Source organism: Fusarium coffeatum (genome assembly GCF_003316985.1).
Source record: "Fusarium coffeatum strain FIESC_28 chromosome Unknown BRIP53273_contig_144, whole genome shotgun sequence".
Lineage (NCBI taxonomy): Eukaryota > Fungi > Ascomycota > Sordariomycetes > Hypocreales > Nectriaceae > Fusarium > Fusarium coffeatum.
This window is the reverse complement of record NW_022157937.1, coordinates 33,046-46,111: the sequence shown is the minus strand read 5'-3', so window position 1 is coordinate 46,111 and position 13,066 is coordinate 33,046. Positions and strand designations below refer to the sequence as shown.

The window sequence follows — 13,066 nt, the reverse complement described above, 5'->3', positions numbered from 1 at the left end:
TAGGGCGCAGACACGGGATCCGACCCCGGATACTGTACTCACACGTCAAGTGCGTCATCTTTTAAGGTGAATTTTAATGAAAGACTATAGTCTAAGCTTATTCAGATTTAAGAGTCGAGGTTTATTTTCTGCTTATGGCCGTTTTATCCGATTGATAAGTTGATGTTTTATGTCGTGAATGTCCACAGTTTGTATCTTGACCCACTGTAGATGTTAACAACAGTGGAGTTTTGTACGTAAAAATCGAGTGATCTCCAGAAAATGTCAATTTTACAGTCTATAGAGTACAAAATACGTATTGCTACTGTGAACTTTCAACAGTGACTGTGAATGCGCAATATCAGGCCTCACTCTTACTTTGGTCTCACTGTTGTCGCATTTGTCAGATTTTGAACATTTACCCGTGTCTTACTCCAAAATCCGATAACGGACAAGAATTTGGAGAAGCTGAACACCTTCTATTGACATTTTTTGAGTCACCAGACAATTAAAAAAAAGCCACAACTATTAAGCGATTCTTCGGGACGTCAAACCAATACTCTAAAGGTAAGTTTTGACGGATTTCTCCATTATTAATCCACCAGCGCCCTCCCATGTCTTGTCGAATACGCCCTGTGATGTAGGTGAGGTCCAACGCCTGAGCGCCCTTTGATGGCGACATTGACATGCGCGGAATGCAAGGAATGCATGGAACTACCCGTAGAATAATGAAAGGGTTGGAGTAATTATGCATAGGGTGCAGAGTAATTGTGCAGACCTATGAACGCATGAATGCAGCCACAAGGGTGCATGTGAAAAGTCGTCTTATCTTATCCTTATCTTATCGTAAAAGTTTGCCCCGCGATGAACACCACAGAAATTATCACCAAAGCCAAACCCCACGCAAACAAATTCACCAGCCAAAATAAACCATGTCTTCAGAAACCCCCCTCAAGCCCATCCACAGCCTCGTTCTTGACACTGGCCCTCTTATCAAAAACGACCCTCCCGCAAACACCCTCCGCGCAAAAGCAGAACAACTCTACACCATCCCAGCCGTCGTTTCCGAAATTCGAGATGCCGCTACTCGAGCGCGCGTAGAGACTACTCTTCTCCCATTCATTACGCTCAGATCGCCGAATCCTGCGAGTGTCAAGGTTATTCGGGATTTTGCGAGACGGACTGGTGATTTGGCCGTTTTGTCAAAGCCGGATATTGATGTTCTTGCGCTGGGTTATGAACTTGAGTGTGAGAGGAATGGGGGTGATTGGAGATTGAGGAGTATGCCTGGGCAGAAGACTGTGAATGGAAAGAAGCCTTCTGATAACAAGCCTGCCGAGAACACCGAAGAGAAGACTGAGGAGAACACCGAGGAAAATGTTGAGGAGTCTTTGGAGAAGGCGGTCGAGAACTTGACTGTCGAGGACCCTGTCGCACAGCCTCTTGAGCAGCCTACAGTTGAAGAGCCTGTCCAACCCGCAGAGACCGTCGAGACCAAGGACGAAACACCCGCGTCTACAGAGACCACACAAACACCTGCGACAACCTCAGCCCCCTCCGCCACAGAAACCCTCGAACCCGCCAAAGAATCCGCTCCCCAAACATCCGGCGAAAAAGTTGACGAGTCAATCGACGCCGTGGAAGAAGCCTCCGACGGCGAAGCCTCCGACGACGAAGGCGGTTGGATCACACCCTCCAACCTAAAGAAGCACCAACACGCCTCCTCAGGCGCAGCACCTTCAGCGCCCGTCCAAAAGACTCTTCAAGCCGCAGTTCTCACATCCGATTACGCCATGCAAAACGTTGCTCTCCGAATGAACTTGAACCTTGTCGCGCCCTCGCTCGCGCGCATCACACATCTCAAGAACTGGGTTCTGCGCTGTCACGGCTGCTTCAAGATTACAAAGGAGATGGACAAGCAATTCTGTCCTTCTTGTGGTCAACCTACACTTAACCGAGTCAGTTGTTCAACAGACGAGCAAGGCAACTTTAAAGTTCATCTCAAGAAGAACTTTCAGTGGAATAACCGAGGAAACGTGTACAGCGTGCCCAAGCCAGTCCACGGTTCATCAAATGGACGACTAGCCAAGCACGCAGGTGGTCAGAACAATTGGGGCACGAATCTTATTCTCGCAGAGGATCAGAAGGAATTTACAAGGGCGGCTGACGAGCAGAGACGGCAGAAGAAGAAGGATATCATGGATCAGGATTATCTGCCTGATATTCTTACAGGTCATCGAGCTGGTGGTGGTGGAAAGATTCGTGTTGGAGCGGGACGAAATGTCAACTCCAAGAAGAAGCACTAAAAAAGTAAAGTACTAGAGTAGAAAAGATTTGATTTGAACACTGTTGTGTCTAACGCCCATGACCTCCGTAACGCCGTGATTGCTTGTCTTCTTGTGTTTCGAAGCTGCGATCCTCCAGTTTTCAGTCGATCTAACTAGTATTGTCTTGTCTTGTCTTCGATCGTGCGCATAGCCCGCCAGGCAAGTCAATTGTATGTGACTGTCGAGTCTTAACGAGTCGAGATTGAATCCGTAGAATGCGACCGTCGAGTCTGGGATACTATGCGATGTCGAATTTTCGATCGTTGTTGCAATTGCGAGAACGAGTTTATTCCTCCTCTGCAAACTGTCAGCGCTATTCAATGAAACCACATCCCAGATTACTCACTCTGCTGAGTCAAGAGAAGCTCAAATCGTCGCTTAAGAGTAACGCGCTGGCGCGACCACTTGTCATCGGGAGAGAAGCGCGCAGGGTGAGCAGACTTGGTGACCTGGCCATTGGCAACCTTCTTGAGGGTGTAAAGGCGGTTGCCTTGAGCGTCGAGAGTGTACATCAGATGCATTGCGGCGGTGTCTTGAGCGTAAAACGTGGAGAGATTGAGTGGTGGTGATGTTTTGCGGTGTTCTGCTTCTGGTGAAGCTTCTGTTTGCTTGGGACAGAATTTTTTGACGGGGCTGAGGTCACGTGCGAGGCTTATCGTTATCGGAGCTTGGACTGTGGATTTGGACGGTGGAGACTTTTGGTCATGTTGGGAGTGATGGATCGGCAATTAAACAGCAATTAAACATTCTGACAGTTGCAATGCTGTTCAATCGCATGTGTTTAGTCGTGATGGATCGATTTCTGTTCATTCACAGTGGCTTCAATTCGCAATGTTCAATGCAATATTCAACGCGATAAATAACATTCACTAGCTAAGGACAGACGCAGTTGGCTAATATCCAGATCCAAATCCCATCAAATCCTCCGATAAAACCGACGATCCTCCAAAACATCCTACCCAATATCCCTTGTTATGGGACATCACTTGGTAGGACTGATAGGCTCTCCAACTCGGGCAGTCTTGCTACCAGCCCATCCCTCACGCTCATAAAAGCGAAAGACAAGATCATAATCCTCGAAATCGTGAACGATCCGATCAATTCGTCGATATCCTCGAACAGGATCAACAAGGCGCTTGGCAGCCCAGTTGTTGCTCTCGTCATCGCCCATGCAGTATGGGTTCTGAGCAGCGCCCTTGGCTTCGAACAGAGTCACGCTAAAACGACCCGGCTTGAAGATCTCGACGACGTGTTCAATGATCTCGGTGGTGGTGCGTCCGCTCTGGCCGCCGGGAACGTTGGTCTCGAACGATGCGAACGAACACTGAGGCTCGGGGGTGACATGGACTGTAAAGTAATGCTCACCCTTGCTGCCTTCAACAGGAGGAACGACACCGTTGGCGGAAAAGCCGCAGGGGCTGAAAAGGTAGGCGTCGACGCGGGCATCGGGGTACTTGGATGTGGGGTACACGCTGGAGAGGCCGCAACTCTCCGAAACCACAGTTCCCAATGCGTGACCTTCGGTGGTGAGAGCCTCGACAGAATCAAGCATGTTGCTGTCGGGATCGTCATTGGCAAAGACGTCCACCTCGTCAACTGTCCCGCCAAGGCCACCGAGACTATCGATGGCTTCCTTGCGAGCATCCTTTGCCTCGGCAGCCATCTTGTCGCTGGCGACCGCACTCGCGTGCGACAGATAGAACTGCTTGGCGTTTTCAGGCTCAAGGTCCGTCATGAGGATTTCCAGAGTCTCGTCATGGTAGCTGCCGGGAGGAGCAGTGAATGGAGCTCCGACGGGGATGCGCCCGTCGATTTCGGACTCGGGAGTGCGAGGAGGGGTGAGGGCCTGCTGGTTGGGCGAGGTAAGGTACAGGTACCAGTGATCGCCGTTCATCTTGCCCACCATGTAGGCGCTGCCACCGTCAAACATGTCGTCGAGGTACTTGACCTCCTGCTTCCAGCTACGGTGAGGACCCTGCTGTTTCTCGGGGAACAAAAAGTTCTTGCGGCTGTAGAAGACGCGGTATGGGGTCGCAGCAGCTTGGATGTCGTCGGCCGAGTTGGCATTGTGGTAGGGGAAGCCGTACTTGGCAGCAATGTGAAGCATGCGCTGGAGACCGAGAAGAAGAGTGGTGGTTCCACAAGTCTTGAGAATGATCTTGTGAGGAAAGACAAACATGCTCGACTCGGAGAGGAGGTAAGCGTCCATGTTGTCGGACTCGAGGACCGACAAAACCTTGCAGTTGACCATGTCAAGCATGGGAACCCAGGTATCAGCTGGAACAGCCTTCAATCCATTGGCAGCAGCGGTAGGAGGCAGAGTCGAAGGACTAGGAGCGAACCAAACCTCTAGAAGCTTCTCAGGACCTTCGAAAGCGTTGGTAGAGTCGAGGTCGGCGGCCACATCGTGATTGATTGTCAGGTGAGGAGTGGCGGAAGCAGGCGAGAAGGTGCAGTTGTTTGGAACCGAAGTGGACAGCATTTTGGCGGCTTTTAGGTGTGTTCTTTGCCCAGATGGCGAAGTCCGCGGAGCACTAGCTGCCGCTCAAACAGACTATGCGGCGTCTGTTTGAGAGAGTAGGCCCACAGGAATGGGGACTTGTTCAGATGCTGGCGGAGCCAGCAGCAATCGATCGATGGGGTATAGCTAACGTCTCTCGAGGGGACGTTAAGGAGGGCGAGAGCAAAGGTTGTGGAAGTGCTCTAGTGGCGGAATTGTAGGTGGAATTGAGTTGAGTTTATATCGTAGCGGGTGCTATCGGGGCCTGTAGATGTTAGACGTTGAACCGTGAATCATGGTGATTGTCACCTACTTGGATGGTCGCGAGAATAGGAAGCGCAGAAGATCCGTCGGCCGCATAGAAAGCCCAGGAAATATACCGGTAGTAGTCTGACAGTCTTGACTGTCGATGTCTTGTAATTAGATCCGTTTATTCGACATTTAACTTGAGTCGCGTGAGGTTTGAGTGAGGTTTTTTCGCGATGACGATGCTCGAGTTTTTTGCCACGAGCAGCGACGGTTAAAAAGTCTGGGGTAGAAAAGGCACAAAGCAAACAGATCAGCGAGATTTGTTTGTTTTGTTAAAGAGGAATCTCTTGCGGTGAGAGAATTTTGGGTCTCTTGTTTAATTTTTTTTTACGAGAGGGGCTGGGTTAGGTGGGTTGGGTTTGGGCTTTTTCTTCCGCGTCTTTCTAAATTTTCTGATGGTTGACTGTGATCCCGATCCAATGCAATGTGCTAAGGTCTCAATCAGGCGGTGCTTCCCTTGCAACGGAAACACAGCCCGGTCAGGTCAGATACTACTGTACTTATATCATGGTTACAGTTTAGTGAGGTACAAGGTTCTCAAAGAGTACTGTGCTTTGAGCGTGTACCAACGGGATGATTCCCCGAAGCCTTGTAACCTGGTTTTTGATTGATGTCTTGACGCCTAAAGGAGGTGAATGCATGATAATTTTCGGTCTCAGCATGCAAAAATCCCACCGACGCTGAACCTGTTTTGGGATGTTACAGACAACGTTATGACTGGGTTGGCAAAAGACTTTTTGGTGGGGGCAAGGGCTAGAATCCTTGTATGGCTTGGGTTTGGCCACAGGTATTTCGTCATTGTAGTTGGAATGGTAGACTGTTGGGTTAGACTGTCGGGTAGCTACGAGTAGTTCAGTCTAGACCAGGAGTAAGCAAGACATTCGTAACCTGAATGTAGCTGTTGTGGTGACGGTAACTGTTTCTCACATGCAATGTCTGTTCCCGGTACAGCTGTTGCAGAGCTGTTGCATGCGTGGCAGCCGTGGCTTGACAAACGCTGACATTCACAAACCCGGCATTCGGTTCGTCGCTCCGTACTCTCTCATGTGGATCAATTCTAACCGGCCACATTAACCAACACCTTGTCCGTAATATCCTTAAACACGTGAAATAGTGAACAATCCCGGTACTTGTCCACCAAGTTCCCTTCCCCTTCACCGTCTTGCGACTCTGTTTGCGAAATATCCTTCCCTCCGATTGTCGTACCAGACGGGTATGTCGGACGTCTTCCCTCTTCCAACAACGCGATAAACTGCGCATCCATCGGTACACTTCCCAAAAATGGAACGTTGAACTCTTCGGCCATTGACTTTCCTCCCCCGGATCCAAAAATGTCGGTGCACTCGGAACAGTGCGGGCAGACGTAACCGCTCATGTTTTCCACCACTCCCAAAACGCGAATGTTTGTCTTTGTGCAGAAATTAAGTTCTTTTCGTACGTCGGCTGTGGCTACTGCTTGTGGTGTTGTGACGACCACTGCGCCCGCGACTTGTCCTGGTGTCGCATCTTTCTGGAGGGTCTCTGCGAGTGAAATGTGTTCGTCGCTTGTTCCTGGTGGTGTATCGATGAGTAGATAATCCGTTTCATCCCAGAGGACGTCCTTTAAGAATTGTCGGATCATGGCTGTCTTTTTGGGTCCTCTCCATACAACAGCGTCACCTCTTGCGGGGAGTAAAAATCCCAAACTCATGGCATGTAGACTTCCGAGGCCTTTTGACTCATCGCCTTCGTGGACGAGTACTGGTGCCCAGCCTCCAGGAACTTGAGTGACCTTGGATGCTTCAATTGAGAGCATGCGTGGAATTGAGGGGCCGGTGAGATCAACATCGAGAATACCGACAGAATGACCTTGAGATGCAAGCGACAATGCTAATTGTGTTGTAACTGAAGATTTGCCTACTCCTCCTTTGCCTGAGAGGACCTGAAGGTGTCAGTGGTGACCATAGGGTAGATGAGCGACAAGCTTACCAGGACGACCTTTTTGACTTTTCCAAGGCCCATGTCGATGTTTCTGAGTGTCGAATATGATGTCGCGAGCGTTGAGAGGAGTGAATACAAGCAAGCGCACCTGAAATGGATGAGGCAAGAATTGGATATCGCCTTCTCTTGATTAGAAAGCCATTTACTAAGCTGTTGAAGAGATTGGCGGGAGCATGACGATGAGGGGCACACCCCGCTATCGATAGCATTGAACAACTCCGTAGTCGGCAAGAACCTTCTGTAACTACACCAAATTTGGAAGGCTCCAGTGGACGAGTCTAGAAGGGTCTTTTTAGAGGTCTAGAAGATCACCAAAAGAAGCATCTCAATTCTCAAACATTCACAGATCTTAAATCAATCGGTTTCATCTTATCTTTAATCGGTTCATCGCATTTCAAATCTAACTATCGCAAAATCATCGCATCTATTATGGCAAATGCCCCCAGGGTATCTCATCCAGTATCATGATCAAAGCCACTTTTCCGACCGTCCAATATCCAAACGCGCCGTCAAGTCGCCCATGCCACTGACCTTTTTTCCCAAGGCATTTCCTTGCCAACCAGTCCTATATCAAACCGAAACTCCTTTTTTCCAAAGATAAGAGACAAGAAAAGTGATGACTCAAAAAAAAAAGGGGATAAAAAAGAAAAACACAGCCAAGGATCAATACGTCAAAGCGCATAACTCCCTGCTCTTGGCACCTAACACACCCCTGCAAAAACAGGCATCTTATCTCATGCTAGGTTGTTTGTGAGACCAAACTGTTTCTCAACGACTCGTTATTGTTATCTGTGCGTGAGTTGAGGCTCAAACGCGCGTTCAGCTCATCGACTACCCTTGCGATAAGGAGATGCCGAAGGGGGAACTTGAGCTGGGGAATCCATCAGAAATTGAATGGATTGCCGTGTGCACATGACAATAGGCTTGCTTTGGGGACAGTAGCCCAATAGTTGAGCATGCTCGGGAAGAGTCTCGGGGACGGCATCGATGAAGCGAATAATAGGCCCGCCGTCAAAGGTGAGACCGATTACTTGAGCTTTGTAGTCGTCTCCTCCGTCGGATTCCTCATCGGGGTTGACCGAGATTGTGTTACTGTCTTGTGTTAGTTGAGAAGTGCTACACGAGTAACGGGTGGCTTACGCTTGACTCATTGGAGGACCCATGGCGTCGTCAAAGTCACTCTTACGGCGCTGACGATTCTTGATGCGCTTCTTTGCGCAGTCGTGGAAGAGATGAAGAAAACCGGCGATGACTAGGACTGGTGTTCCTAGTGCGAGTGCCCAGGGTCTAAGATGTTTGTTAGTGTGGACAAGGGTAAGACCGGGGATAGGATGACTTACGGATGCTGTCGACCCCGAAGGGTATGTGCGAGAGCAAGGATGATACCAATCATGGCAATCAAAGATCCTACTTGGATCATAGTCCATGTAGACCAGTAAAGAGAAATAAGATCTTCTCCATCGCAAAATTGGAGAGCAAGAATGCAATACGCCTCCATGACGACGATGACGGTAGAGACAGAGACACACCCAAGACACATCCAAACAGATTGCCGGATACGTTTCGTTCGGGCTTTAGGATTATGAGCAAGCTTCTCACCAGCTGCTTGTGCACTATTACTGTTAGATAAAATACAGAAATCAAAGATACAAGTTGGCATACCGGATATATGTCCAGGAAGCAATAAACAAGACTAACAAATTGGACACAAACATGGTCCAGTAGATAATCTTGAACTCCCATCGCACCATATGAGATGCAAAGCTAGCATATTGCCGACAAAGCTCAGGGTTAGGCTCTTGTCGAGTAAAGAGAGTAGTCATCTTGAAAGAATGGATGTTTGATAATAGAGAAAAGAAGAAAAAGCCTAGAACGGATGGAAGTACTGGGGGTCCTTATACCTGGAGCCGGTATCTCCAGTGAATCTGAGACTAAGATATGGGAGACACAGACCCGCCCATTGCCTTGGTAGACGCGCAATTCCACATCTTGGTGTTGCCTGCCAAGAACGCCCAAGAACGACGATCACCCTTGAAGCTGTGAGTGGATAGGAAGTCTAGTGTGGTGTTTGCTTGTCACTGTTAGACTCAACCCTCCGTCTTAGTTTACTGAACAAGGGGTAGATAAGGGGGTGCGTTGGGCCACGAGGTTAAGAGTCTGAGCTGATTGGGTCCAAGATTAAGAGATCTTAGATTTGTTACACTTAATGAGATCGGGCAGCTACATACGGGAGGACCCCTTGCTTCAGAATAAATTGAATGCTCAGCTTTACGATAGATAATAATCTCTGCCAAGGGTTGCTTTACGACAGTCATTAAGCTATGGCTTATTCCTGCCAAGGTTGTAGTGAACAAAGCTTCAATGCCAAGCTTGATGTTGGAGAATGTTGAGGCAACAGGTACGTACGTATCAAAACTACTGTATAATATGGGTCAAACAAAAGTGTATAATAGGTCAATAAATGGTCCATTGAGGCTGTGTGCCAAGCCGGGGCAGTCACTAGTGTCTCCCTCTCCGGAGCCTCAGACTACCTAATCTCTTCCGCGGGAACAATCTCTCCAATCTGGGGTGTGTTTTCTGGGGTCCCTGGACAATATCACTGCCCGATAAGAACCCAACGACTCGGTTAAGCCCAGTAATTAAACTATTTTGCTTTTTTAAATGATAAAAACACATGAAACGTTTCTTCATTCATCACTGTGACTGGCATGTGCTTTGTTACCCAGGGATGAGAAAAGAGGCAGCCAAGGTGAAAACTCTGTATGACGGATGCGACACATTTCAATTGTGTCACCTCAACAATGTTCAACTTTGGACCCCAATTCTATTCCATCAATGCCGATCTCCAGCCAAGAACAGCCTTTCCCGCCCGCAAAGGGTGGAGTCTACGGCACTTGACCGCCACCAAGGGATACTCTTTCAAGAATTCAATCTAGACTCGCTCTCAGCTAGCCTGAAAATGACATTCATTCACTGGTTGGTTGGGTCTCCATGATCTACCTCTCACTACGACACTGCCCTGACGACTGCTTTCGGGGTTATTCGACGTCAACTACGACTATTATCGCCAAGCGTTGCGCAAACGTACAACGTCGCGGCGTATTCCACGGAGTCCGAGCACATAACATAAGCGGAAAGCCTCTTTTGTGATGACTGCCGGTTCCAGATTAATTCAACTTTAACCTTATCAATTGTGTCACCAACGGCTGCTAGGCATGTGAATTCTTGCATTCCATGTCGTCACTGTGTCCCCTTATCAGGATCGTCGTCAATCCCACTTATCCTCTATAGCGGCGGCAGAGTAGCGCTGTTTTAGTGACGAGTCAGCAATGTCGATCACAGTGGCTGTGTTGATCAAACCTCTTGAGTCATTGACGCGTCTGAGACATTGATAATGACAATGATTAAGCTTATCTTGAATTGAATCGTGAATCTAGATGTGGCTGTAGATCGCGTCATTGCAGATGTAGATTGGATATAACATCTTCCGAGATCGATCGTCAAGGTTAGGTTAGCTTAGGCTGGCGTGTAAGAGGCTATGTTCTTGATTCACTGTGATACAGAACCATGTTCTGAGTGACATTGTGAGACTGTGCACGGGTTCACGAGTTTCAAACAGATAAGATGCGATTGAATTGACGAACAGATAAATATAGATGTTTCCATACAGATCCATACATTGAAACGCGGAGAATTTCAAACTCTGATGTAAGCTTATTTTTGAGTGTAGATAGGGATACAGCATAGACCCACGAGTCACCGCTGTTTCAACTGAACTAGACAATGATCGTCAGAACTCGATGGGCAAATGGATCCTTTCTCCACGATGATCTCGGACCTCAGAAGTAGCCAGTCACCTGACACTTTGTGAACACTGCCAAGTCTTGGTGATATCAAAGCGTGGGCGAAGTGAATTGAAGCGTGACTTGAAGTTTTGTGTAATGGAGATGTCTCAGGCAATGTAGATCAATATTTCCCGTGTGTGGTGGAGTCGAGGGATGATATCCTAAAGTTTCTTGAACCGATGATTTTCCGCATGGATCACAGAGGTTCCTTGCTTCCGATCACATACTCCGGACGTGATACGTTCGTTTCCGAACCTATGACCCAGACGGGATGCTGAAGTTCCGAGATCATCTAGGACCTCCCAGAATAAGCCAACTCTGCCACCTTTCTTGCAGCAACGTCACGTCCCTTTTCGCTGGCTTGAATGTTGTTTCCCAATTCTCTAGCCTTCTGTCGCATAGCCACACTGGCTTCTCCACCATCGAGAACCTTCATGAACGCTTGAGTGAGATCTTCGACTGTCCAGTTCGGACTTGTGCTCGGACATGCCCATACTCCGACCCCGATAGTTTCCGCCAGGGCTGCATAGTTGTAACAATCTGCCCACATAGGAAGAACGACGTGGGGGACTCCAGCACTACAGGGGTTAGCATGAATTGACTGTGGAATGGGAAACTTACTAGACTGCTTCGTTGTAACAGTTGGCTCCTCCGTGATGGATAGATGCAGAGATGAGTCCTGATTCGAGGAGAGCCGTGGGATCGACGGTGAGCCACCTCTCCAACTTCAAACGACCGCTCTCGAGGTGTTGCTTGACTGGGAGAAAGACGTCATCCGAGTACTCTCCAACCTTGTTGAATTTCCAGAGGAATTGAATATCAACTTTGTCGAGGACATTGGCAAGTGCCTGTGCCATGATTGCTGCTCGAGATTCAGAGTACTATTTCGTCAGCATTGACCAAGCATCAGACGGAAAAGATCAAATTCGGGTGAAAACTTACAGCAACTGTGCTACCCAGGTTGACCAAGACTGTTGGCTTCTTCTTCAACCATTCGACCAGCTGAGGATCCTGCTCTTCAGCCGGAGCCACCGAGAGAACAATCGGGTTGGTGATGGTGACATTCGACGGGATGTAATCAACTGGAATGGATGCTCCCTCGGCAGTGACGGTGATCCACGGAACATCATCGCGGTAGATGCCGAAGAAGTTGATTGGATCCTTAAGACCCTTCTCGCGGAGAGCCTTTCGCTTGCTGACGACATCAGGCATTCTCAAAACAGCATAGATGAAGCGCATGTTGAGGTAAATGTTTTCCGGAATCTTTTTCCAAGGCACCGGAAACGGGAGACCTGAGCTCATACTGATTTGTTAGTGGCACAATGTCTCACTCAGATTCATAGTCCAACTCACGACGGATATTTCCAAAACATGCTTCCATACGGTTGATCTCCAAGGAAGTTGTCAACAGCTTGATTCGGCGTGATAACAACATGCTGTCGATTCTTGTCCCTCGTGATATCAAGTCCTGGTCGGAACAAAGTATCAATGACAACCACAGCAGGGTCAATTTCATCGATGAAAGTGCTTATCTCCTCATAGATGGAAAAGTGCTCCTCGGCAGACCACGGAGAAATCCAAAGTTGCATATCCCTGCACAAAACGGAGATTCCGGCTGGACCCGGAGGATGCGGAACATCGTCGAGACTTCTGCCGGCGTTGAGGATGACCTCCGCATACGCCGGACTTTTGAGTTGATGGAAAGTGATCCCGCGAGATGAAGGCGTCTTTCGTTGAGCGAATTCCGATACTCGTTGGAGCTTCTTCTTGAGTTTCGGGAACGACACAAAGTGTACATCAATATCAGGATATTGCTCAAGCAAAGCCGAAGCCGTTGCAACGTGGACGTTTGATACACCGTGTTCTTGATTCACTAGAAATAACGCAGTGCCGTTCCTTCCCTTGACAAACGGTGGATGCACTTCTGTCTGCTGAGGAAAGAACAATGCGACAAGTGCAACCAGCACTGTCCCGAGGACCAAAATTCGAGTAAACATGATGATGGTTGATGTGAAGTGAGGAACGGAAGGAGGATCCGTGCTTTTTTGTAATCTTAATGCGAATACGAAGGACCCTTGTTGCACTTGCAACGTATACCCACATATCGTCAGCCCTAACGATGGACC

At 48.5% G+C, this 13,066-nt stretch overlaps 6 protein-coding genes across 6 annotated transcripts; 1 reads left to right on the top strand and 5 right to left on the bottom strand.

The window, feature by feature from the left end:
- Window positions 1-911: 911 nt before the first annotated feature.
- On the top strand, window positions 912-2,285 carry FIESC28_06774 (uncharacterized protein; the record flags this gene model as incomplete). Its single annotated transcript, XM_031160917.1, has 1 exon — window positions 912-2,285. The coding sequence occupies one exon, from the start codon at window positions 912-914 to the stop codon at window positions 2,283-2,285; it is 1,374 nt and encodes a 457-aa protein (XP_031015026.1).
- A 307-nt stretch (window positions 2,286-2,592) lies between these two features.
- On the bottom strand, window positions 2,593-2,827 carry FIESC28_06773 (uncharacterized protein; the record flags this gene model as incomplete). The annotated part of the gene is made up of 2 exons (XM_031160916.1): window positions 2,593-2,603; window positions 2,653-2,827. 2 exons carry the CDS (start codon window positions 2,825-2,827, stop codon window positions 2,593-2,595), a joined length of 186 nt encoding a protein of 61 aa, XP_031015025.1.
- A 461-nt stretch (window positions 2,828-3,288) lies between these two features.
- On the bottom strand, window positions 3,289-4,788 carry FIESC28_06772 (uncharacterized protein; the record flags this gene model as incomplete). The annotated part of the gene is made up of 1 exon (XM_031160915.1): window positions 3,289-4,788. One exon carries the CDS (start codon window positions 4,786-4,788, stop codon window positions 3,289-3,291), a length of 1,500 nt encoding a protein of 499 aa, XP_031015024.1.
- Window positions 4,789-6,172: 1,384 nt separating this feature from the next.
- Window positions 6,173-7,116, bottom strand: FIESC28_06771 (uncharacterized protein; the record flags this gene model as incomplete). The annotated part of the gene is made up of 2 exons (XM_031160914.1): window positions 6,173-7,036; window positions 7,084-7,116. 2 exons carry the CDS (start codon window positions 7,114-7,116, stop codon window positions 6,173-6,175), a joined length of 897 nt encoding a protein of 298 aa, XP_031015023.1.
- An 803-nt stretch (window positions 7,117-7,919) lies between these two features.
- On the bottom strand, window positions 7,920-8,918 carry FIESC28_06770 (uncharacterized protein; the record flags this gene model as incomplete). Its single annotated transcript, XM_031160913.1, has 4 exons — window positions 7,920-8,187; window positions 8,236-8,382; window positions 8,436-8,708; window positions 8,758-8,918. 4 exons carry the CDS (start codon window positions 8,916-8,918, stop codon window positions 7,920-7,922), a joined length of 849 nt encoding a protein of 282 aa, XP_031015022.1.
- A 2,314-nt stretch (window positions 8,919-11,232) lies between these two features.
- On the bottom strand, window positions 11,233-12,937 carry FIESC28_06769 (uncharacterized protein; the record flags this gene model as incomplete). The annotated part of the gene is made up of 4 exons (XM_031160912.1): window positions 11,233-11,518; window positions 11,562-11,821; window positions 11,883-12,243; window positions 12,294-12,937. 4 exons carry the CDS (start codon window positions 12,935-12,937, stop codon window positions 11,233-11,235), a joined length of 1,551 nt encoding a protein of 516 aa, XP_031015021.1.
- Between the last annotated feature and the right edge of the window lie 129 nt (window positions 12,938-13,066).